Below are 26,796 nucleotides of genomic sequence, written 5' to 3'. Positions count from 1 at the left end.
GAGCAGAAAGCTAAACAAAATATTAATACACTAACTTCACAAATGATCACACTGACAACAAAAGACTTGAAGGGAGAATACTTGCCTTTTAAGGCTAGAAGGGGCTGTCAGAGGCCAGGTTACCCTGTTCCAAGTATTCTGAAGCAGAGGAGGGCCTAGGAAATGGCAGAGGAAGGTGACAGAAGAGAGGTTGTGGCCCTGGGATGATAATGTCTGGGAAAACCCAGACTATTGTTTCTTTACAGGCTCGGGATGGGGAGCCTTGTAGCATAGGGTCTGACAAAGCTCCCCTCTCTCAGCGACCCAGGATAAATTCTGCAAAAGAGGTCAGCATATAACCTGCTTCTTTCCTTACACAGGGGGACACTCAGGGAAGGACTGTCTGCCTGCTAAGCCTTCCCACTCACGGGAGAAGGGACTGAGGTGGTGTGACCTGGCCTCCAGGCAGAGAAAGGCTGGAAGACTGCACCCAACAGAGATGCCTGGGAGGAAAGGACTTTTGCTATGAAGGTTTGTTTGTGTTCAGTTTGGTTTTTTGAAAGACTTTGTGGCTGCCTGGGTGGAACCAGCAGAAGGAAATTTAAAGGGGCCAGCTCAGAGAAGCTGCCTGAAGGACTGCAGCCTGCTACAGACTCAAACACTGAAAGTACAATGGAGGTTATAATCAGTAGTTGATAAAACATTTATTAATTTTTGCAAATAGCGCGGAGAAATATATATTTCTGACCACAGTCTAATCCCAAATCTACTGTTGTGGATGCCAGGATGCCAGACAGAGGAGGTGGAGTATCAGAGATCAAAATATGGCCTTCCATTTCTAAGAATGGCATTTAGGCCCCAATTCAGGAAAGCTCTTTAAAGCGTAAGTTTAAGCACATGCTTAAGTAGTTTCCTCAGTAAGGATGCTTTCCTCAATTAAGGTCTTAATAACCTATCTCCACTGAAGCACAGGGACTTCAAATGCATTGTGACGGCTGCAAATTGTACCCATAGAGATGGAAGCAGGATGGCCCAGTGGTCCAGGACTTGAGACCTGGGTTCAATTCCCTGCTCTGCCAAAGACTTCATACATGGCCTTGGGCAAGTCACTTAGATTTAGGCACCTATGTCACTTTTCAAAATGAGACTTTGGCACCTAAACGCTGAGCAAGGCAATAGCCAAATATCTTTCCCTATCTCAAAATGGTGTTGCAAGGACAAATACATTAAAGATTGTGAGGTGCTCACACACTACAGCAATGGGGGTCATATAAGAGAGAGAGAAACTTCTGTTTCTCCTCAGCAGGAAAACTTGGTTTTATACCCTTCTTGGTCCCAAGGAAATACCCCGAAATATCCAGACTCCATATTTTCATCAGCAAAAGTATGAAAAAATTCTTTTACTGCCCAAAACAATCAATCATTCAAGTGATGCGCAGTCTGATATCTGAGCAGAACATCAGACAGCCACATGACAATGCACCACCTCTGCTTAGTCACATGACAATGACATCACATGATGATAATGAAATATTAGATCGGTCCAATAGGAGATATGACTGAGAGGCATGTTAGAGTAAGTGGCCTGGTCTTGCTAATTTTCACTCTTTTGGGGAAAAGGAAAAACGTATTTGCTTATGAAGGAAGTGTTAGAAGCTGACAGTCTTGTAGACATTCATGGTACTTTGCATGGCTGCAGATCCTCTGACTTCAAAAGACATGTCTGGTGATAAGTCAATAGCCAATATTACCAGAAGGAGAATGGAGCAGACAAATTTGTTTTATTTCTGAAATGGAAAAATGACTTCTGAATTGAGAGATAGCAACATTTTGTCCCGGTCATTACTGAACTAGACTAAGGACATAAGGGTCTGAGATTTACCTGACATCATAAGAACATAAGCATGGCCATACTGGGTCAGACCAATGGTCCATCTAGCCCAGTATCCAGTTTTCTGATTTTGCCTGTGCCAAATGCTTCAGAGGAAAGAGCAGAACAGGGCAATTTATTGAGTGGATACATCCTACCATCCAGTCCAAGCCTCTGGCAGTCAAGAGATTTAAGGACACCAGAGCATGTGGTTGCATCCCATTTTGTTTAACAACAGATGGACCTATCCTCCATTAACTTATCTAATTCTTTTTGGAACTCATTTATACTTTTGGCCGTCACACTGCCACCTGGCAATGATTTTTGCGAGCAGTCTGTGCATTGTGTGAAGAAATACTTCCTTATGTTTGTTTTAAAACTGCTGACTTAATTTCATTGGGTGACTTCTGGTTCTTGTGTTACATGAAGAGCTAAATAAAACTTTTTATTCACCTTCTCCACACTATTCATGATTTTATAGACTTCTATCATGTTCCTGCTTAGTCATCTAAGTTGAACAGTCTCAGTCTTTTTAATCTCTCCTCATATGGAAGCTTTTCCATACCTCATCTCTGTACTTTTTCCAATTTTTACATATATTTTATGAGATGGGGCAACCAGAACTGCATGCAGTATTCAAGGGGTGTACAATGGATTTATATAGTGGCATTATGATATTTTCTGTCTTATTATTTACCCCTTTCCTAATGTTTCCTAAAATTGTTAGCTTTTTTGACTGTCATTGCACATTGAGTGGATGTTTTCAGAGAACTATCCACAATGATTCCAAAATCTCTTTATTGAGTGGTAACAGCTAATTTAGACCTCATCATTTGGTATGTATATATAGTTGGAATTATGTTTTTCAATCTGCATTATTTAGCATTTATCAACATTCCATCTGCCATTTTGTTGACCAATTGCCCATTTTTTGAGATCCCCTTGTAAATCTTCACATTCAGCTTCGGACTTAACTTATCTGCAAAACTTAGTCTTCTCACCGTTCATCCCTTTCCCCCAAAAAAGAATAATTTACGAATATATTGACCACTACTGGTACCAGTACAGATCTTTGAGGGATCCCACTATTTACCTCTCTGCCTTCTGAAAACTGACCGTTTATTCCTATCCTTTGTTTCCTATATTTTAACCAATTATTGATCCATGAGAGGACCTTCCCTCTTACTCCATGACTGCCTACTTTGCTTAAGAGTCTTTGGTGAGGAACCTTCTCAAAGGCTTTCTGAAAGTCCAAGTACACTATATCAACAAGATAATGCTTGTGCATGTTTGACAACCACCTTCAAAGATTTCTAATAGATTAGTGAGACATGTTTTCCCTTTACAAAAGTTGTGTTGACTCTTCCCCAACACAATGTTCATCTAGGTATCTGATAATTCTGTTTATTACCAGGCAAACTGTAACTATAGTAAAGTAGTTAAACTTCCTGACCTGTACTTTACCAGGACCACCTCTGGAGCATTAGCTAACCACCAGTCAACGAGTACAGAAGCTGATTGAATTGATAGTTCTGAAATTTCATATCTGAGGTCCTTCAGAATCCTTGATTGAATATCAAGTCCTGGTGTCTTATTACTGTTTAATTTATCAATTTATTCCAATACCTCCTCAACTGACACTTCAATCTAGGACAGTTCCTCAGATTTGCCACCTAAAAAGAATGTCTCACATGTGGGAATCTCCCTCACATCCTCTACAGAGGAGACCAATCTAAAGAATTAATTTAGCTTCTCTACAACAGACTTGTCTTTCTAGAGTGCTCCTTTAGCACCTCAATCATCCAGTGGCCACACTGATTGTTTGGCAGGCTTCCTGCTTCTGATGTGCTTAAAAAAGTTTGCAGTTAGAATTTGAAGAGCTACTAGCAGAAGAACAAAAAAAAAAAAAATTTGGGGGGGGGGGGGGCTTTCCTATCTATACTTTTACACTTGACTTGCCAGAGTTTATCTTCCTTCTATTTTCCTCAGTAAAATTTGACATTATTACAATACCACCACCAGTGTGTTGGATAAGAGTTGATTTGGTATCAGGGTATATTCTGAATTATTTGCCGAGACCTGGTGTACTTGGCACTGTACAGAAAAGACATGTTTCCTACCCCACTGAGCTTACAACTGTAATACAATACCGTTCAAAAAGATATATGCAGGTTGAAGATTCAACTAAGCAGTGCAGAATTTTTAAAATGCTTGTATTCTATACTGCATTGGTTTTCAAACTGCGGGTCACAACCAAGTATTGGGTCGCTGAATGTAAGGCACTGGGTCGTAGCAGCTCTGGTCAGCACCACCGACTGGGCTGTTAAAAGTCCCATCAGCGGTGCTGCCCAGCTAAGGCAGGCTCGTTCCTACTAGTTCTGACACTACACTGCGCCCTGTAAGTGGCCAGCTGCTGGTCCAGCTCCTAGGCGGGGCGGCCACAGGGCTCCACACCCTGCCCCCGCCCCAAGCACAGGTTCTGCACTCCCATTGGCAGGGAAGCCAATGGGAGCTGAGGGGGGCGGTGCCTGCAGGCAAAAGTCACTTGCATACCTCCGCCTAGGAGCCGGACCTGCTGCTGGCCACTTCCGGGATGCAGAGTGGTCTGCGGTGCCAGGACAGGCAGGAAGCCTGCCTCTGCAACCCCGCTGCGCTGCTAACTGGGAGCCGCCCGAGGTAAGCCTGTGCCCCAATCTCCTGCCCAGCTCTGATCCCCCCACCAAACCCAGAGCCCCTTCCTGCGTCCCAAACCCCTCATCCCAGAGCCTGCACCCCAGCCCAGAGCCCGACCCCCTCCCACATCCCAACCCCCTTCCCTAGCTCAGAGCCCCCTCTCATACCCTGAACCCCTCATTCCCAGTCCCACCCCGCAGCCCTCACCCCAACCCTCTGCCCAGCCCTAAGGCCCTTTCACTCCACAAACCCCTCATCCCCAGCTCCATTGAGTCGTGGGCATCAACAATTTTCTTCAACTGGGTCACCAGAAAAATAAGTTTGAAAACCACTGCTATACTGGATGGATTCTGCTGTGCTAGAATACTATTAGTGACCCTAAAGAGCACTGTTCATTCAAGGGAGGACAAATTCCTAGACTACTGAAGTGTAAGGACATCCATATATAAATCAGCACTACACTAAAGCCTGGTTATTAAAGAATGTATGTGGTAGCAAACATTTGGAGGAATAACCTTACCAGCATTGCTGTTTACCCACATTTAGGCCAATCAGCATTACTGTGGCTATCAGACTTTCCACTGTAATTATTAAAATCACCCACTTAAAATATCAGATACTACTTACTTGGTTCTAGCTTCTTCAGATCCTCCAGCTTAAATTCCTCCTGAGACTGCGTGGACTAGACAGTTACAAAGGAAGATAGTATTAGGTTTCCTTATGCACCGTCTGTTTCTATTTCAGAACGGGCATGCGGGACTGTTCCAGCTTTTAAATCAGAACCTTGTAGTCTGAACACATATTGTACACTAGACTATGTTTAAAGTCACAAAAAGCAAACAGAGCTTATATTTTAAAATTTTAAAAGCAAAATTTTTCCGCTATAATTTTGACAAAGGCCAGAGCTACTTTACTGGCAAGACCGAGTTTGAGGAATTTCTTATAAACCAAATCATATTTAACACACACAGTCCATAAATCATCATGAAGTACAGCCCCTGCCTGTATTTTCTGTGACTGTAACTATTAATTATTGTTTCATAAGCAGCCAGGATAATAGAAGGGGATTTTAAATAACTTGCTCATTAGCTACTGAAAGGGGTGAAAAGGTATAGAAAATATAAGCCAAGGTCAAAATGCAGGAAGAAACATCTTAAATTGATTTCTACAAGACCTTATTTAGATGAATAATGGAAGAAACAAAACCCACATCACAGCTCAGAGCCTAAATTCATTTTCTGTCACCTCATCTCCCATTTTTAAAAGTCCTTCTCACCTCCTTTTTAAAGTTAACTCTCTTCCCTCTGCCCCCCAACATTTGTATCAGCACAGCTTCCCCTGGAGGAGGAGTAATGAGGACATGAATCTATGCAGAGTGAAAATTGCTCAAGTGCTTCCTTGAGGTCTAGTAGGGACAGCGTGAAAACAGCTAGGCTTATGTGAAGCCTGTCTGCCTCTGTGCAAACCACCAGCACTGTCATTTTCTGTGGAAGGAATCTAAAGTGACAAGGAACAGAAAACAGGAAGCCTGCAGTTTCATGCCTATTTAAACCCCATTGAAGCAAATCCCCTAAGCATTCAGAGGCTTTCAGGCAGCTACCTGGTGGTGGAAGTCCCAGCATTTAAAGAGATCCCTAACTTTGTCAGCCAAAAATCATGTCTACATGTGGAAAGCCTTACACATTACCTACTTCCCCACTTCATTCCACTGAAACTTAATAGAGAGAAGAACAGAAACATTTAACATTAGAAGCAAAGTCACTTCCCCAACGGCACAAATCAGATTTCCATACAAAATTGTCTTCCCATGTTTTTGGTTGACACTCATTAAAACTCAAAAGAAAAAAAGAGAGCAGAACAGGATATGGCAGGGGAATACATTAAGTTACTATACCTGCAAAGCTGCACTCCGCAATTCTAGGCATGTTGCAATTTTAGCTATGGTTTTCTGTAAGGAAGAGAAGGAAATTACTTATTTGTTTGCCAATTAAAGCTGCATGCAAGAAAACAGCCCCCTTCTTTAAAACAAGCTTACAAACACTTTTTCACACCCCCAAAAATTTGATTACACAGCAATATTAAAAGATTAACATCAAACATCCTCTTAATATTTGCATCGAGAAACAATATATACAAGCCAGAGAGATTGAAAGTGGAATGGACAATATTACATAACCACTGGCAACTGAACTCCTTCCACATAGCCCATCAGTACAAATGTGTCAGTGAATGAACTGCAGACTGGGGCACTGCCTCCCACACCATAAATTGGTTATAAATCTGATGATTACTCTGGGAGTGATGGGGGACATGTCTGAGAATAAGATCAATTACTTTGAGAATGTGAAATTACTTGTTCCCATTTGCCCCTCCAGGAAAGATTTGTAGATTCCCACCCCCCGCCAATCGATTACAAAACTAAATGAGGACCTGATCCAGAGATGTATACTGATCACCCTTCAATGGAAGTTGTGGATGCTCAGAATCTCTCAGAAGCAGGCCCTATTGTACCTTAAGCATAGGTTTGTTTTTGTTTTGCTGTGTGTGTTGTGGGGAAGAATAGAAGAGGACTCCCTTGAACAACAAAACAACAACAATTTACGGTCCATATAATTGCAACAGCTGACATATTCTAGGAATAGCAGTCCATATGAATTCGAAGGAAGTCTTGTAAAACTTTTTAGGCTACTTAAACTCGGTGAAATGGGTTAACAATTTCACCCAAAAAGAGAGAACTCTTCAGTTAAAGCTTGTTAGCCATTAAGATTACCATTGATCAAGGGTAGGTTGTAATTTCTCCCTTCATATACAGAAATGATGCGCGAGATGCTGCAGTGAGATTACCACAGGTGGATTCCCTAAAAGACCTCAGTTCATCTAGTTGTGGAGGAGAGAGTCGGAGACCTAGACAAGACTAGATAAGTCTTTCAATATATTACATCTCTCATAAAGGCCTTTCAAAGTGGACAGCTAGAGAAATAAGAGAACATTAGAGGGCTTACAAGCAATGATGCAGATAATCTCCAGTGCCACCAGTATAAAAACTTTCAGAAAGAACGAAGCTTCCACTCAGGTAGGTGTTAATAATCAAAACTACCCATTAGACACATTTTGCTGTAATGGCTACAGTTTTGAAAGTCACAAGATTATTCAGCACCTAGAAGAGAATGTCTCGGTGATGATGGGGACAAACTAACTAGCAATAGGTTAACAAAAGATAGACAGAAAAGTGCAATATGGCCAATAGGACAAAAATGGTGACTATGATAAAGCTATAGAGAAAAGCAAGTTAAATATAATGGGTGATCAAGCTTCTCAGGTGAAAGTCCAATAAATGCATCTGTTATTGCCTAGTTTAAAAGAAAAAAAAAAGTTTGGGTTCCTAATGTAGCAATTCTACTACCTAAAAATAGAAAAGAGACTGATCTACTACTGAGTCCAACAGTGTTTAGGCCAAGCCATACATGTCAGCCAAAAGCCAATACCTACTGTACAGTGATCCTGCCTTCTTATTTTTTTTTTTTTTTAAACATTGCCTCATGAGATGGTGCTGATCTAGGCATAGCTTCCTTGTAGTTTATACTATGTTCTGTTCTATACTACACAAGTTCTTATACCATGCTTAGCACTGTAGTATCTGAGCACCTTCCAGCAGTGCACTAAACAATGTGCCTAACACAGTGATCCCCAAACTTTTGAGGGTCATGCCCACCCCCGGAGCCAGGATTGGGGCCACGGCTCTGGGGGAAGGGGCTGGGAGTGGATCTGGGGCTGGGAGCAGGGCCAAGGACAGAGATGAGGCAAGAAGCCGAACCTGGGGGTGGAAGCGGATCTGTAACCAGGTTGTGGTGGAGGCTGGCAGCCAGGTGCGAAGCCATGCTAAGGTTGGGGGCAGGACCAGGCACGGGGCCGGGACCATGGCTGGGAGGCGCTCCCGTCCTGACGCCCATGGGGGCTGACCTGGGCCCTGCCCCCCTGAACATTCCTGGGGTCGGCCCTATTGTTTGGGAACCTCTGGCCTAACATCTGTCACGTGTTTGTTCTCTTCTCTCCCTGGCAGAGAAGTGTGTGCAGTGGAGTGTTATGTTTTGGATTTTTTTGTTTATAACATATACACAAACACATTGCTATGTGTTTACATTACAGAACGCAAAAATCAAAGAAGCGTGCCTTGGACTTCCACTGGAAGTTGGTGAGGTTTGTGATGGTCCTTCATTCTTATGGGAGTTCATTCCAGTCTTGGGCTGGACCCTGAGAAAGCCCTGTCTCTTTTGTGCTTGAATGACATCTGCCTCATGTTAGAGGGTAAACAGATTGGAAAACTATGCTTCTCTGTCCTCAACCAATACACATTAGAAATCATGTACATCCTGCTCTGGAGTAAGCTCGAATACCTTATAGTTAAAAAGATTGAGTACCCATGTTCCACACATTCAGTTTAATGCATGGCCTAGTCTCACGGTCAGGGTTGGGAAGGGGTGGGGGAAATCAAAGATAGCAGGGCTACAGATGTAGCATGCTCAACCCCCAGAAGGGAATGTCTGGTATTCTCTCTAGTCAGTTAAGCAGCAGCACTGGGAATCCTTTATTGTTAAAAACGAGAAAGAAGCTGTCCACAAATGTAGGACCACCCATAAAGTGATGGAGAAAGACAGAGGACTCCTCAGAACTCCCTTAGGGAGGCAGAATCTCTACATATAAAATGTAATTCTAATATTAGTGCAAAGGAACAGTGAGCATGCCAACTGAGTGTTAAGAAAATGCAACAGATAGAACAATGAGCAATTGCTCTTCCAATTAGCAAGAGGACACTAAGAATCTCCAGCACTGTGTGATGTAGGCAAGACATGTAAACATAATTTAACTTCTGCTCTTCCTTCATCTCACACACACAGTATTGAGCCTGAGATGTAAATGAAGTCTTCAGAAATGCTACTTCGTTTCTTCCCCCTCCCCACCCTCACTGACATGCTTAGCAGACTCCATCCTGAAGTTAGATTCTAACAGCTGCCTGGACTAACCAGCTAACTCCTTGCAGTGGCGCAAATGAAACTTTGCAAAGTGTGTCGTTAGGCTCTTGGGAGTTGAAGAATGATAACACAGCACTGGGAACAGATTAACTTTGGAGAGATTTGGAGTTTAAAATAGAAAAGAACAGGTTTTATATGGAATCTATTGAATTATGGCAAGATACCAGCAGCCATTATTCATAACTATTTTTAAGGGACCACACCCAACCCGAAAGTACAAAATGCAGCTAAACACTATCGTTTTCAGCTGCAACTATCCCATGCAGAGGCTCCTTTTACAGCAATGAAAACACTTAATATCTTATTAGCAGTACTGAAGCTGTAACAAACTCTGCTAGTTAGAGCTATTAAAGATCCAGTTTCAATGTAAACTAGTGTTTAGAAGAGAAAAAGTCAGTTGATCTAGTAGTCAAGGCTTCCTCTGTACTGTTGTGTGAGTAATGACTGTGCTAACTGTAATGCAGTTTGAGATGTTTGCATAAATAGAGAGCCTAAGTGAAGTTTGGTTTTCAAGAAAGGTCCAAGTTGTTAGCAGACCAGTAGTTTAATGAGACATGCTAAGATTATACAGCTGTGCAAGTGTTTCAGCAAGTATTCAGCACACAAAAAATAAGATTTTTTTCAACACTGCATAAAGCCAAGAATAATTTTTTAAAAGGCTCATGCAAGCACTTTTTAGTCAGAAACTGGAAAGGTCACATGCATTGTGTGGAGATCTGGATGAACACAATTAACACCCTGTGCAGAAGGGCAGGCTGACAGACATGGCCAATGCTAAGGAGATCAATTAATGTAATAAGAACAACCATACTGGGTCAAACTAAAGGTCCATCTAACCCAGTATCCTGTCTTCCGACAGTGGCCAATGCCAAGTGTCCCAGAGGGAATGAACAGAACAGGTAATTATCAAGTGATTCATTCCCTGTCGCCCATTCCCAGCTTCTAGCAAACAGAGGCTAGGGACACCATCCCTGCCCCTTCTGGCTAATAGCCATTGATGGACCTATCCTCTAGGAATGTATCTAGTTCTTTTTTTAACTCCATTATAATCTTGGCCTTCACAACATCCTCTGGCAAGGAGTTCCACAGATTGACTGTGCGTTGTGTGAAAAAATACTTCCTTTTGTTTGTTTTAAACCTGCTGCCTATTAGTTTCATTTGGTGACCCCTAGTTCTTATGTTATGAGGAGGAGTAAATAACACTTCCTTATTTACTTTCTCCACACCGGTCATGATTTCATAGACCTCTATCATATCCCCCCTCAGTTGTCTCTTTTTGAAGCTAAAAAGTTCCAGTCTTATTAATCTCTCCTCATACAGAAGCTGTTCCATAGCCCTAATCTTTTTTGTTGCCCCTTTTCTGAACGTTTTCCAGTTGCAATATATCTTTTTTTGAGATGGGGCGACCACATCTGCCCAAAAGATGTGGGCGTACCATGAATTGATACAAAGGCAATATGATATTTTCTGTCATCTTATCTATCCCTTTTTCTTAATGATTCCCAACATTCTGTTCGCTTTTTTGATTGCCGCTGTACACTGAGTGGATGTTTTCAGAGAACTATCCACAATGACTCCAAGATCTCTTTCTTGCGTGGTAACAGCTCTCTTATCATTTAGACCCCATCATGCATAGCTGTGTGTGTGTGTCTATATATATATATATATATATATATATATATATATATATATATATATATATATATAGTTGGTATGTATAGTATGTATATATGTATAGTAATAAGCTATGCTTGCTCACTATAGGTATGTCTGCACTGCAAAGAAAAGCATGATCTTAATGTGAGTTAGCTTGTTAGCTAACTCACAATAAAATAGCAGAAGACACAGCAACTCTGCTCTTACCTCAGGTTAGCAGCTCAAATACAATTCCCTAATAGGCTTTTACTCAAGCTGCTAACCCAAGTTAAAAGCAAAGTTGCTGTGTCTTCACTGCTATTTTAACCTGAGTTACCACCCCCTGCCCTTTTGTTTTGCTTTGTTCTTTTGCAATGTAGACATACCCTAACCAAGTAGAAATCTACTTGGATCCCAGCCAATGGGAGTGCAGAGCCGGTGCTTGGGATGGGGGCAGCGCATGGAGCCCCGTGGCTCCCCTGCCTAGGAGCTGGACCTGCCCCACTTCTGTGGTGCAGCGCAATGCCAGGACAGGTAGGAACTAGCTTGCCTTAGCCCCTTAGCACTGCCAACTGGATTTTTAACAGCCTGGTCAGCAGTGCTGATCAGTGCCACCAGGGTCCCTTTTCAACTGAGCGTTTCGGTCGAAAACCAGACACCTGGCAACCCTACCAGGCCCTACAAGGGAGATGCTCCATAGGGAGCAGCCTTCCCCTCCCCATGACACACACACCTTTATCTGGGGCAAGGCACTATCCACAAAGTTCAAAGAACCCAACTTTGCAATCATCTTGAAACAGTGAAGTTCATATTGATACACAGCATAAAGGACAGCATGTTGTTAATCACAGCCTGCCATAAGTGAGATTAACACCACCTGCTAACAAACCACACCTTCCAACTCTACTTCCAACAATGGGGGGGGGGGTGGAATATACAATCAAAATTGGTGGGGAGGGGGAAGTGAAATTATAACAAAAGACTAAAAACTATCTGCAATGACAACAGAAGCCGTTAAAGAATCAAAATTTGCTGACTTACCAAAGAGATCTCCTTAGTCCATGGTTTCTTGCAAGGGAAGGGGGGGGAAGAAGAGCAGGAAGATGATGGTCACAATCCCCATGGGGGACCAAGACAAGTTAAGGGGGGGGTCATGAACATGCTTTCTTTATGACTAGATAAAGGGAAGAAGAGTCCTAAAGCTTTTTTGTTTTAATACGTGGTACAGAAATGGTTGAGAACCACTGTCCTAGCATGTGTCTCTGTGTAGTAACTAAAGGCAAATGTGGACATTTTAAAATGGCACCATATTCATTTCTCAGATTTTTTTATCCACCTTGAAGTTCTCAGTCCACAGCAGATAATAAAGAATCTCTTACTAGGTACTTTTTCTCTAATCCACACATAATTCTGTAACTTGTATATTGAATTGAGTTGTGTACTAGAAAATTCCATTCCCAAATAAGCTATTGCTCCCATAAACAATACCTGTAATCATAAGTCTTCTCCACATGGCCATCACTCCTAATAAAACCTTGTCCCTTCACAAAATATCCCAAGGGTAGCAAAGTCACGTGTATTACCAACAGCTGGGTGGGAGAGGTTAATTATACTGAATACACATCACTAAAATTGGTTTTCAGTGCTGAGAAAGTCTGTTGGAGTTTCCATTTTTAACAAACCCCCTTCCAGAATTACACTAACATGATGCTGACAAAATACAACACAACACACACCAATTACACACTACAATCTTGTTCAGTCAAAAGCATGTGAAGACTCTAGATCAGTGGTTCTCAACCAGGGGTCCAGGACTCCCCTGGGGGGCCACGAGCAGGTTTCAAGGTGTCTACTAAGCAGGGCTGGCATTGACTTGCACATGGGGCTGAAGCCCAGGGCCATGAGCCTCGTCACCCAGGGCTAAAGCCTGAGCAACTTAGCTTCATGGGGCCCCGTTGCCTGGAGCCCCGGACAGTTGTCCTGCTTGCTACCCACTAACGCTCGTCCTGGCATTTATATGCAGAAAAACAGTTGTTGTGGCACAAGTGAGCCATGGAGTTTTTAATAGCATGTTTGGAGGGCCTGAGAAAGAAAGTTTGAGAACCCCTGCTATAGAAGACCGACAGTCCCACTTCCCATCAGGTGTTACATGTTAATTTAACATCTCCCCCACACACTAGACACATCTGCAGTTCAAGACATTTTACACTTGGACTTTACAAAATTAAATTAATTCTTTGCCAAAGTTCTATAAGTAAGTTATCAAAAGGTCACCCAAAAAGAAAAACTCTGGTTATGAAAGATTCTGGCCAGATTGTAAGACATGAATATTGCACATAAGAATATCCGTCACATCTAATGATAAACATTTCAGCCATGCTATTCTCTGTTTTCACAGTACTTTATACTTCAAGGGAGAAGAAAAACAGAGGGCTCAGTCCTCTGAGACACAGAGTCTTCAAGAGGACTCAGGTGACCAGGATCTTGCAGGATCAAGCGCCCATGGACTGAACGAACAACAACATACCTTTTGATCTTCTGTGAACTCTGAGTTGTTATGTTGAGACTGGGCCTCTTTCTGTAGGTGTCTTGCTAATCTGGATGGGGAAAGGGTGGAGAGTATCATTAAATATTTTCTGTAGATTGGGAACAACATACTGAATGCCATGGTGCTGTCTTCAGAAAACATGTTAGCTAGAAGTTTTGTAGACTGTTGTGCTTGCATATTCCTAATATTAAAAACCCTTAGACTGTGGACATTGTACTGGAAAACACATGATCACACCAGACAAACGAGACTTACAGGTGATCTACAAAAGGTAAGAGTGGGATTGTATCTTTTTATGATGTATAAGGACCACTTAAACTTTCTAATACGAAAAACAAGCACAACATTTGTTTAGAAATACAGGTCTTGTTTACCCTGGATAATTCTGTAATGACTGGAAAACTCCTGAAACTAAAGCATCATGAGAGTCAAAGTAACAATTTTCAGTCTAGAGTTAACTAGGTGTTAATAAAGTTAATGACAGACATTCTGGAGAAGAAATGTCTGTTTAAGATTCAATACAACTCCCTCAGTTAAGATGACTGATTATCAAGACACAAGAGGTCTTCTAGAAAAAGCAGCTTTTACATCCCTGACACATCTAAAGTAAAAACAAGCAAACACTTTTCAGAAGCATCTTTCAGGCCTCATATCATAAAGGAGCAAAACGAGGATAAGCTCAATTAAAGAGTCATTTTGTGCATGTCATAGTAGAAGGGACTGACGAAATCACTTGCTTAACAGAAGTGGTCTTCTCACAAAGCTGTAGCAGAACTGGACTTGTTACATTTGGGGATACTTTAGACAACCTCCTACCTTGAGAGCCCTCTAATGAAGGTGGTCTCTTCTCTAGGTTTCATTGTACTTTAATATTAATATCTATGATACAATCAGAAGACTGTCACACTTCAGTGCAGATACAACTGTATAGCCCCTCAAAATACACTACCAGAAATTAGGAGACCAGCCTTCTTCTCTTGAATTGACCACTGACTCACTGTGACACATTGGGTAAGTCATTTAACTTCTCTGGACCTCAATTTTCCCATTCATCAAGCAAGGGCAGTAATTACCAGTCTCTGTAAAGCACTGTGACCCTGGGTTGGAAAGCAACAAGTGCAAAATATGCATTTGATTTCATCATATTTTAACAAATTGGATATTGTTTAAAATGTTAATTTTCTGGATAAAACTGATAGAGTAAGGCTCATAAAAGCCAATGCCATCTGCTAATGGGCAAGAAAGCATTAACAGGTCTATCCGCTATCACAGAGCATGAGTGTCATGGAATTTAATTAAGCCAAGGGGGGGAAAAAAAAAAAAAAAAAAAAAAAAGCATTGTTAGTTATATAGAAGAGAACTTCGAGGAATCTGGGGTATAGCCCTGACAATACCATACATAGGAGGACTTGATTCTTTGAACGAGGGAGCACATTTTGAACTTGTTCCCTCTCCAGTTTTGTGAGTGGCATTTCTAAATTTCTTTGGCTATTAAAAAAAAGGTTAAAAATGTCCAAAGTGACAACAAAACATTCCGTTTGATCCAAAACAAGGTGGTTGGATGGGGTGGGGAAGGCGGCATTTGCTTTTGCTAGGAAAATAAAAAAAAATTGTTTTGGGTCTATCTGAAATGATTTTTTTTTTTCCAGTTCAGACAGCAAACTTGCACAGCTCTATTCATTTACGATTGGAGAGAGGATGCCAGGATTAATCCTAATGGTGTTTTTGTTTAACTTAATGCTTTTCTAATGTGGCTGTTTTTACAGATGTCGCATATTAACAAAAACTCTCTCTCTGTAGCTCAGTTTTCTCATCTGTAAAATGGGGACAATGATACCTACACTTCTTTATAAAGCATTGAAATCTATGGATGAAAAACTCTATAAGAGCTAAGTATTCTTATATGGATGAACTGTTACTTTCCAAAAATCTTTTCAGAGGTTAAACTTTTAATCCTGTTCTAACACAGGAACTGACATCTCTCCATTCTAATGAAGAAAGATATTAGAGCACAGGTTTATAATTCCAATTTGGAAACAAGATGAATTAAAAAGCTTTTAGAGGCAGTTTCGTCAAAGATCTATGGAAGAACAAGTAAACTCATTACAAGTTTGCAATAAGTTATGACAAGGAACCATTGGGATTGCATTCCATGTGAACCTGAAATAGAATCTCAACCTTCCTTTTAAAAAAATCCAATATATCAGCACTTCTGAACTTTTTGTACCAGTAGAAGTACAGAACTGGGTATACGGAAGGGAAAGGAATCTCTCCCCACAACTGCTTATTATTCTGAAAGGTCATCTAGGAAACTTTTTGGAGGAGAAAAAAAAACCTAGAAAAATTCAAAAGCTCATTCTTGATTCATCTCTCACATGTCTACTGTACTTGCTAGTAAGAAAGACTTCATTGGTAGCAGATTCCAAAACCTTATTTTTATAAAGTGCATCTTACTCAGTGAGAAACATAATATTGAAAAAGCAAAACCTAGTTTTTATGGTCTTTTTAAAGTTCCACTTTAAAAACTGTATGGGGGTGGGGGAAGAGAATAGATAACTCAGCAGATTAGAATTGGGATGTAGTGACTTTCATTGTCTTTCCAACCTTGGTTTAGGTCATTTGTGACCAAAAATTGCTAGCATTAGATGGCTATTCAGCGAAGAGTCTGATCAACTCAGTCAGATTCCCAGTGAACGTGTTTAACACAAAACACCCTGCAATTTATACCAAGACACTCTTGCTGGCAGTCTCAGAAAAAAAATATCCAAGGACTGAACGGGCCCTGGTTCCTCTCACTCCTAGACATGGTCCTTTCAGAACAGGGTTGAGATACATTGGCAGGACAATGTGTGGAAGAAGCTTGTACTTTTGCTTATTGTATTATTCCTGTTCTATGAATAAAGAGATTTGGGCTGTTAGTCCAAACACTAACGCGCATGCACGCACACACACGGACCGTACCTGAACACTGCAAATTTGGTTTGTTAGTTATTCTTGGATTACCTTTAAAATTTTAATTGCCATAGAAAGAAATAGGTCTAGAAGCCATATTGTCCTTTTTCACCATTCAGCATGAACTTTCCTGAATCAAGAACATAAGATTTGAGAGAGAGAGATTGGATGGAGGGTATTTAATTTAGAGTATAAGCTTCTTGAGTGGGGACTGACGTCCTCTGTGTAGCATTGAGTGCCCCAGTGAACCTCTATACATGAAAAATAATGCAATGGTCACATGCCAGACTTCAGCATTTGATGACAGCAAGAGCGTTCCAGTAGAAAAAACTGGGCATTTTCTTACCAGCCCAATTTTTGTTTTTAGATGTTAACGTAGTGCTCACGTAAGGTGTCTGACTGATAACATGTACTGTAGAAACACAGATTTTCCCAAGCCCAGGTCACCCAGAAGGGGCCATTTTCCAGCAGTCAGAAGGTAGTTTCATTTACACGGCTCATTGGCAAAATAAAAACAAAGGGGGAAATAAGGATTCCACAAATATATGAGGGGTGTAAATGTTACAGAGGCAGAGTATTTATTTAAGAGTACTTCTTGGGATATAACTGAAAGTAGTGGGATGAAATTTTAAAGAAGAACACTACATGTTTTCCCTTGTTGCATAGCAGCGGGGAAAGAGCCCTGGCAGTGAGATCGTGGAAATTTGACAAAGCATTTGAAGGTGTGCTCTAGGGAATGATTCTGCATTGGGAGATGGACTGATAGAAGTTAGAGATGGAAAAAAACCTATTTGTTCAATGACTCCACACCACATTTCAGCTCATGAGGAACTTTTAGGATTAAGGTACAACTCCTCAAGATTGCATTGTTACAAAGCATCTTCAGATCTTGCTATGGGGCATTGGCCTGCACACCCCTGTTGGACCTTGAGATACATTGCATTCAGTTGCTACTCAGGTTGTTTCAATCACCCAGACTAAAGTGGTTCAAAACACATACCTATAACAGTCTCTATTCCTATATCCACCCCCTTTTCAAGGCTATGATCAATTTTGTACAATGAAATCTATGCCTTATAAAATAATCTGAAAACTCATGATTTGCTAATCTTTATTGTCCTGATAAAATATGTGTGGCAACGTTGTATGTAAAGTTAAGATTTCTACTTACGATGTTACTAAGGGCTTGCAAGTTTTTTCGATGAAACTAATGTCACCAAGGAAAAACTGACAAAAGCAAAGTCGCCAAAGCATGTCTACATTTGCTCCCTCCGTCGACAGATCGTGTCCACATTTGGGGCACCTTTGTAAACAGTGAGAGCAATAGACTGTGGGTATGTATCCCACATTGCCTGGTGACACCATCGGTTACTAGGTGTTGTGGGAATGCGAAAACTGAGTGCATCCGGGGATGTGCAAAATGTACCGTCATGCACCGCTTTGTGTCCAACCCCTCCAAACATCTCTGGCTTCCTTTTGCGCTGTTTTTCCAACTGTCATTCTTTTACAGTGCGCACCAGCATCTGCAGTGAGAGAGGACGGATCCCGCACTTCTCTCCTATGCGCTGTTAGCTGTCCTGAAGACATTGTGCATGGCAGCACAGTTACTCGCAGAGTTACTCACAAAGTTAGTAGAGGATTAATCGCAGGCACCCGAGCGTGATATGGACAGCAGCAACTTATCAGTGCCTTGTGCATTCACAGACCATCTGCATACAGTAGACCATCGCTTTTGGGATAGGGAAACAAGCACTGATTGGTGGGATCGCATTGCCACGCAGGTGTGGGATGATGACCAGTGGGTACAGAACTTTAGGATGTGTAAAGCAACCTTCATGGAGCAATGTGCTGAGCTGGCCCCCGACCTGCAGCACAAGGACACCAGATTGAGAGCTGCCCTTCTGGTAGAAAAGTGTATTGCAATCGCTGTGTGGAAGCTGGCAAATCCAGACTGCTACCCTTCAGTTGAAAATCAATTTGGAGTAGGAAAGTCCACTGTTGGGGCTGTATTACTCCAAGTGTGCAGGGCAATAAATCACATCCTGCTGCATAGGACTGTGACTCTGAGAAATGTGCATGACATAGTGGATGGCTTTGCCGAGATGGGTTTCCCTAACTGTGGCGGGGGCGACTGATAGCACACAATCCAATTTTAGCGCCAGACCACCTTGCCTCTGAATACATCAACAGGAAGGGATACTTCTCCATGGCGTTGCAGGCGCTTGTGGATCCCTGGGGGTGTTTCACAGACATCAATGCAGGTTGGTCTGGAAAGATTCATGACACACGTATCTTCAAGAACAGTGGCCTGTACAGAAAGCTGCAGGCGGGGACTTTCTTTCCAGACCACAAGTTCACAGTGGGGGATGTGGAAATGCCCACAGTAATCCTGTGAGACCGGGCTTACCCCTTACAGCCCTGGCTCATGAAACCTTACACAGGACACCTGGAAAGCAGCAAGGTGCGTTTTAACAACAAGCTGAGCAGGTGCCGCGTGGTAGATGAATGTGCCTTTGGCCATTTGAAAGCTCGCTGGAGGTGTTTAAATTGCAGGCTAGACCTTATCAAGGATAATATTCCCATGGTCATAGCCAAATGCTGCACTTTGCATAATCTGTGAGAATCCAAGGGTGAAATGTTTGCCTCAGTGTTCCACACCTGAGCAGAGTGCTTGGCTGCACGGTTTGAACAGCCAGATGCTAGGGCTGTCTGAGGGGCCCAGGGGGTTGCTATTAACATCAGAGAGGTTTAAAGGAATCACTTTGACAATGAGGGGCAGTAACACAGGTCTGCTTTGGAGTTGCTTCCCTGTTGCATGTACAATTTTGGGGCCCAAGATCCATGCAACATAATGCTTTAGAAGCCTGTCCCCAAGAGTGAATTGATTGCTATACGCTCTTGTAGAACACAAAATAAAAATGTTGTACCATTAAATACCTTAGTCTTTATTTATTGTTAAAAATGATAAAACCTCACAACTGAATGTAGCTCCAGTGCAAGCTGTAAGAGGGGGTGGAGTGATGGGGAACGAGAAGTGAAAAGGAATGTGTGGGCATAGAGGGGGATGGGGTTGGTAAAGAATTGTACATCTGCTGCAGTGGCGCTCCAACTCGGATCTGCTCAGTGTGCAGCTGTATCAATGACTTGAGCATCTCTGTCTGATCCTCCATAACTTATCATCATGCCTAGCAAAAACAGTATTCTCTTTTCTGTCCTGCCTTTCAGTTTCCCAGCACTCTTTCCATTCCCTGGTCTATATCTCATCACACTGTAGAACCTCGCAGAATACGTCGTCTTTGTTATGCCTAAATTTTTTTTCTTATCTGCCGCAGCCGGTCTGCATGATGTGTTCTATAAGGTCTGTGCTGAACAGAAGAGGGATTGTTACATTCCAGCAAACAATTGAAACATTTTAGTAACAAGGGCCTTTTGCTAGTAGAAATCACTCTCTCTGAGACTCTAGGCAGGCACACAGCTCTGCGAGCATCCCAATCATGGTGAGTTTCAGGAGTGGGGGGGAAGGTGTTTGTGTGTACAGACAAAAAGGTCACGGCTTGCAGGGAACTCATTCTAAAATTATCCCACACTTTTTCACAGGCGGCCAACCTGCTGGCTGACATCCCCCTGCTGAGGGTGACCAGAGAAACCAGGGCTCAGCTGCTGAATGCTTGCAGCTTTCACCCCAGTCTATATGCAGCTCAGCTATGTGCCGCTTTGGTCCCAGCTCCAGTGATTGCTAAATGGTATGGTACAGTTTCATACAATGGGGGAACTAACAAGGCTGCAATCTGTGGCAGAGGATTAACAAGTACCTCTTGGAAACTTTCCAAAGCCTCCCTCTCTGGAGGATTCCCTGAAGGACTCAATCTCCATCAACACCCTGCTTGGCCATGCAGATTAGCTACACAGGACAATGTCCAGCTCACAGAAAACACTACCTGCCTCCCACTTTTCAGTTCCCTACACAAGCCACAGCAATTTACCTGGAGTCTCATCTGCTTCCTGCTCTCCTCTGAGCACTTCTGCAGCGGAGAAAAGTTCCTGGCTGCCTGCCCCACTGGGGGACCCTGCTGGGAGCACCACACCCTCTTCTAGCTTGACTTCTTCATCCACAATTCCAGCCTGTGGGTTACCCCCTCTTTCAGCTGCATGTGAAGTATCCACAGGGCAATCGGCAATGGAGGTGTGGTCACCACCGAGGATAGCATTCAGCTCCTTATAGAAGAAGCAGGTCTTAGGTGAACCATAGGAGTGATGGTTCACCTCCTATGCCTTATGGTACGCCTGCCTCAGCTCCTTTATCTTCGCTCTGCACTGCTGCGTGTCCCAATCATAGCCCTTTTTGCACAACCCTTGAGAAATTTGCCCGTGTGTCCTGATTCCTACGGGTCACTTGCAGCTGCGACTGAACAGACTCCTCTCCCCATATACTGATCTGATCCAACAACTCAGCAGTGGTCCAAGTGGGAGTGCATTTGGTGTGATAGCCAGCCATGCTCACTTGGGAAGCTCCTCTGGGAAGCCAGCAAGCAGGAAATGAGATTTAGAAGTCCCAGGTCTTGCAAGGGGGAGGGGCGGGTTGGCTGCAGGGCAGCGGAGTTCGAACTGCTGACAAGAGCGGCAGCATGGGAATTGTGGGATACTTTCTGGACGCCAATAAAATCGAGAAAAAAACCCCCTGTGGTGTCTATATTGGCTGTTTGTCGACAATAAAGGGAGGGGAAAAGACAAAAGTCTCTTGCAGGGATGGAAGTTTTTGGTCGCCAAAACTAGGGGTTTTTTCCTGAAAAAAAGTGACCTTGCAGTGTAGACAAGCTCTAAGACATATTCCAAATTTGGGGAAGCAGCCACAAATCAGTTCCTCAGAGATAAAAAGCAAATTGACACCTCAGCCAGGTGTCAATGAAATCAAATAGACCATCACCTGGTTAACTGGCCATTCTTTGGCAGGAAAAAGGGGGTGAGCAAAAAATTTACATCTTTCCCATTCCCCCAAAGTAACAGCTTTGGACTGATGGAGGGATCCTGTCTGAAAGGAATTCTGCCAGTAGGACTACTGAAGCATGTGGTGAGAGACAGACCTTTTGCTTTCTAGCTTGTTAAGTGAGATATTAATTGTGAAAAGGAGTACTTGTGGCACCTTAGAGACTAACAAATTTATTTGAGCATAAGCTTTCGTGAGCTACAGCTCACTTCATCGGATGCATCCAATGAAGTGAGCTGTAGCTCACGAAAGCTTATGCTCTAATAATTTTTTTAGTCTCTAAGGTGCCACAAGTCCTCCTTTTCTTTTTGTGAATACAGACTAACATGGTTGCTACTCTGAAACCTGTCATATTAACTGTGTTTTATCTTTAATTTCTTTGTAACCAATTCTGACTTTTATGCCTCATTATTTGTAATCACTTAAAATCTATCTGTAGCTAAATTTTGTTTATCTAAACCAATGTGATTGGATTGAAGTGTTTGGGAAACGCCATTTGAGATAACGGGATTTGTGCACATCATTTTCTATTAATAAAATGACAGACTTTATATGAGCTTGTGTTGTCCAGCAGAGGGCTGGACCCTACAAGACATTTCTAGGGCAAGTCTGGGACTGAATTTGCTGGTTTGCTCTGCAATGTAATTAAAGAGTGGCTGCCCATACACTCATTGTATAGCTGGGAATACTTACATGCTGTAGGCTGTGTATGAGTGGACCTGGAGTGATTGCTCTCACACAGTGAAGCAGTGTAAAAGGCACCCCAAATTAGAGAATTGAGGGGACACAGCTGTTCAACAGTCCAGATTATACCTTGGGTAATGCCACAGTATCCCTTTTGTGGGGTCTGATTTATTAAGTCTTTCTACAAAATGTAACTCAGTTTAGTAGTTGACCCAGTTCACACCCATTCCAGGTCCATATAACAGTCCTGGTCAGCTTTCTTGCCCCTGTTCAGGAGGCTCCTTTATGGAGCTTGGGTTGTACCCTAAACAGTTACTCTCATGCCAGAAATCCCCTGCTTTACTCCCTGGAGCTGAGGTGTAACTTAGGCCAGTTGTAGGGCCTTAGCAAGTTTCTTCTTCAGCTGCCTTCTTTTCCCCAATTAGTCCTCAGGCTTAGAGAGTTCAGCACCAGCCTTCTCCTGCTGGTATGTGCCATGCTATGAGGGAGGAGACAGCATATACACTTGTTTCCTTCTCCCAGCTTATACCCAATTGGCGAGGGGAGCCTTGTCCACTTCCTCCCTCCTCACACACTCTGCAATGCTCCTGGTCTTGGGTCCTTAAAGAAACAATAACTGATTTTCTCCAACACGCTATTAATTCCCGGGACTGCTTCCCCTCTACCAACACCCTCTTATTTCCTAGGTCTTTGAAATCATTGAAACCTTCCAAAATCTTAATGGGCCATTTCAGGTGACAGGGGTTGGGCTAACCCCTAGGCACCACCACCCATAAGGGGTAGACTATCCCTTCCCAGATCCTTAATCATTATACAAACATGTCACTGGAACAGGCATTCATGGAGATGTTCACTCAAGTTGGATGGGGGGAGGGGAAGAGACTGACAAAATATACTCAGAGCAGCACCAAACACATTAACCTCTTTTTAAAAAAAAATGAAGCAAACAAGGTACTGTGGAGCTTTAATTTTTGCTCTAGGCAAACTGGGAAACTAATGCCCTTCACAACCTGCAGCCACTTTCACAAACAGATACTAAACTTGGTTTTGTTTTCTGGTTTTTTTAAAAAAAAACAAACCAAAAAACTAGCTCTAGGCTATACTGCCAGTAGAGGAAACCTGGTTTAATGAAAGTCAATGCAGACTTTATAGCAGCAATCAGATCCCCCGCTAAAGTTTCCACAGGTGATGGGTCTAGGAGGAGAGCAGCAACTGGTGCAGTAGGTAGTAACCACATGTTCTCTGATGTTGGAGATTAAATGCAGGGAAGGATGGGCTGAAACTGTACTGGATAGCTTAGTTGACATTTGCTCCCCTCATCATCAGATCCTGAATGGAGACTCCACCCACAATCAAAGAGAGAGGAGCATCAAGGGGTTGGATTGGAAAGTTACAGTAAGCAAATAGCCCAAGAAAGTGAAAGGAAACTAAAGGGTATTTTGAAGAGAATCCATGGGAAGAGCTACAATTTTCCTTCCAGTGAGGAAGGAAAAAATTAAACAAATGGAGCTTCGGTGTCAATTGTTGTAATTCCCTATAAATAAAGGGACACCAAAATAACAACAGTACTCAAAAATTTTTCCAGCTCCTTCCATCTAGGATTTCCCCATAACTTACACTATTGAATGAATCCAGCTTCACAGCCCTTGTGAGATGTATATTATGCCATTCTACAGATGCAGAAACAAAGTCAAAGAGAGATTAGGTAACTTGCCACTGGAAGTCTGAACTCCCAGTTTTGTGTCTTAAGCTCAAGATCCTACAAATCAAAAACCCAGCAAGAGGACATGTGGAGTTGGAGCAGTTATTAAGTTCTTATAGCACCTTCCAACCAGGGGAGGGGAAAAATAGAACAGCCACACAACACAGTGGTTTTAATCCCCCTTTTATAGACAAGGAAATGGAGGCAAAGAGAAGTTACGTGACTTACGCAAGGTCACACATGGCAGAAATAGAGCTCAGATCTACTGTCCCGTGCTGTGCTTTAACCAGTGTGAAGATGCACTGTATGCACAGTAGTACTAATTGTAATGATTTATAAAGAATTTATTCCCATAGCACAACCACTGCTGTTGATTATAGAAGTATCAGCACAACCATCTTTCCATTTGTCAGAAATGTAAGAAAGCAATTAAGTAAATGCATCTTGCATTGTACTCTAAAGCTTGCTCTACCTGAAATGCCCAGGGAAGAGAATTCCAAGGATAATGGGTCTTTAATTGAGAAGGCCCTGATGCCAATCCACAGGTCTTCCAGCCAATCTGAACTACTGGGATGGTTCAAGAGATGGTCACTCAGACAGGCTGTCCTTGTCCATTCAGGGCTCTACTTAGACTTTGCATTGCTTTTGGAAGTGCAGGAAGCCAGTGCAAAGACCTGACCATATGTTCACAGACACTTGCAGGAGGCAAACTGTTGTTTTGCCCCATAAGAATGACCATACTGGATCGACCAGTGGACCACCTAACCCAGTATCCTCTCTTCCAATAGCAGCCAGGGCAAATTGCTTCAAAGGGAATGAACAGAACAGGGCAATTTCAAGTGATCCATCCCCTGTTGTCCACTCTGAACTTCTGGCAGTTGGAGGTTTAGGGACACCCTGCGCATAGGGCTGTCCCCCTGACCATCTTGGCTAATAGTCATTAAAAAGTCCATGAACTTTTCTAGTTCTTTTTTGAACCCACCAACGGCACTAAAACTATGCTACAAGCCAGCTTGTACTCAGGAAGCCATTATGCAATGCCAGCAAGCTTCCCAGTGACCACCCCATCTCCAACCTCCACTTCCTGGGTAAATTGATACCATAGGAGCTAGTCAACTTCAGCCAGCCGCGACAATTTAGACAGACCCCTTCTAATCTGGCTTCAGACTAGGGTTTGACGTGCAACAGCATTAAACCATGCTGGTGCATCTCCCTAGGCTAAAAATAGGTCAAAATATCCATGCTAGTGCTGTTATTTATTAGCGGCCGGCATGGGACTGATCAAGAGATGCTACTAACCTGCCTGTAGTACCTAGAAGAGGTGAACAGAGTCATGTTAAACTGGCTTTGTTCTTTCCCATGAAAGATCAGAAGACTGCAAATGGTACCCTCTTCCTCCTCATGGAAGGTCCCCTCTTGTGGGGTTCTTCAAGGCTCATGCCTATCACTTCTCTTATTCAACACACAAAACCACTGAGATCAGCAGCAGATATGTACTACACTGTCACCAACATGTTGATGACACCCAGCTGAATGTTTGTACACTTGTGTTAGAAAAGGAGTCTCCTGTTACAAATCAGACAGAAATAAGAGCGCATGTGAAAGACACCTGCTTCAGCTCAGTCCTGACCAGAAAGAAGTGAAGCTGGTGAAAAGAGTATTAATTAGAGCTGAGGTTCTCAAACTGGATTGTTCTGCAGAATTAAATATTTTACAAACCAATTATAAAATTGATTAGGAAGATACGTACTCTCCGACCCTGCACCCTCATGAAGTGACCTCAGAGTGAAAAAGCTTGGAGAAACCTTCACTTAGGTAAACTGATAGGAAGTGAGATATCACCCTCTACTGAGATTTTATGTTCTTAGATTGCCATGATGATTTCAAACTTTCAGGTTATGGTTGACTCTTTTTTCCTTATGGATGTCCACGTAACAATAATTATTAGAAACACCTTCTTTTACTTTCACCTGGTGAAAGAACTCCACCGCTTTTCAAGTACTGCACTAGCAACAGATCTCCTTGTTTTCCTTCCCATCCCAAGGTTTGATTATTACAATACCCTGTCCTTATTCAGAAAGCCAATAGCAAATCAAACAGTTCAACTTGTGTCTCCCCATTTGCTAAGTGGAGAGAGGTGAGGACAGCATAAACATCAGTGTTTTCTGATTTACAAGCCCAATTTCAGATAAAATTCAAATTCTTGGCCCTTGTCTTCCTAACTCATTTAGGATTTTGATCAGGCTATCTCAGAAACCATCTCTTTTGCCATCTTTCTCTGAGAATACTATGAATGATGGAGCACAAGTGTGAACCTAAAGGATTTTCCAAGCAACAGGCCTCTTAGGAAATTCACCACCCCATGATCAAGCTGAGCCCAAGATCTGCAACCTTCAGATGACAGTGCAAGATTCTTCTCTTTTTATAGGCATTTTCCTAACAGCCAAGCTGTGGCGCAGCCCAACCAACCATCTGTCCAGATACTGTTACTGTATGAAATACTTTAAAAAGAGCAAAAGGGGGGGGGGGGGGTTTACAGGAAGGATGAACTTGCTCAGCACTGAGATCTTTCCAAGTTTAAGGTATTAACTCACGGAAGAGTCGCCATTGTCCACCCCTGCAGGATTCCACAGGCAGTCACCACCATTAGATCAATGGTGCATCAAAAAGTTGCAGATGGAACCAATATTAACAGACAGTTGAGTTTTTTCCATCAGTAGGAGGAGATCAACAACTGAT

At 42.5% G+C, this 26,796-nt stretch overlaps 1 protein-coding gene across 2 annotated transcripts in view; it reads right to left on the bottom strand.

Moving 5' to 3' along the window:
- AIDA (axin interactor, dorsalization associated) overlaps positions 1–26,796 on the bottom strand; it is a 53,974-nt gene that overhangs the window by 25,403 nt on the left and 1,775 nt on the right. For both annotated transcript variants that reach the window (XM_038393959.2, XM_043511724.1), the window contains exons 2-4: positions 13,715–13,784; positions 6,417–6,470; positions 5,150–5,204 (exon numbers count right to left, since the gene is read on the bottom strand). In XM_038393959.2, the coding sequence (XP_038249887.1) occupies positions 5,150–5,204; positions 6,417–6,470; positions 13,715–13,784 (179 nt within the window). The remainder of the gene's footprint in view (positions 1–5,149; positions 5,205–6,416; positions 6,471–13,714; positions 13,785–26,796) is intronic.

Source organism: Dermochelys coriacea, chromosome 3 (genome assembly GCF_009764565.3).
Source record: "Dermochelys coriacea isolate rDerCor1 chromosome 3, rDerCor1.pri.v4, whole genome shotgun sequence".
Taxonomy (NCBI): Eukaryota; Metazoa; Chordata; order Testudines; family Dermochelyidae; genus Dermochelys; species Dermochelys coriacea.
The sequence above is the reverse complement of the archived record's forward strand: the minus strand, read 5'-3'. Positions and strand labels throughout refer to the sequence as shown.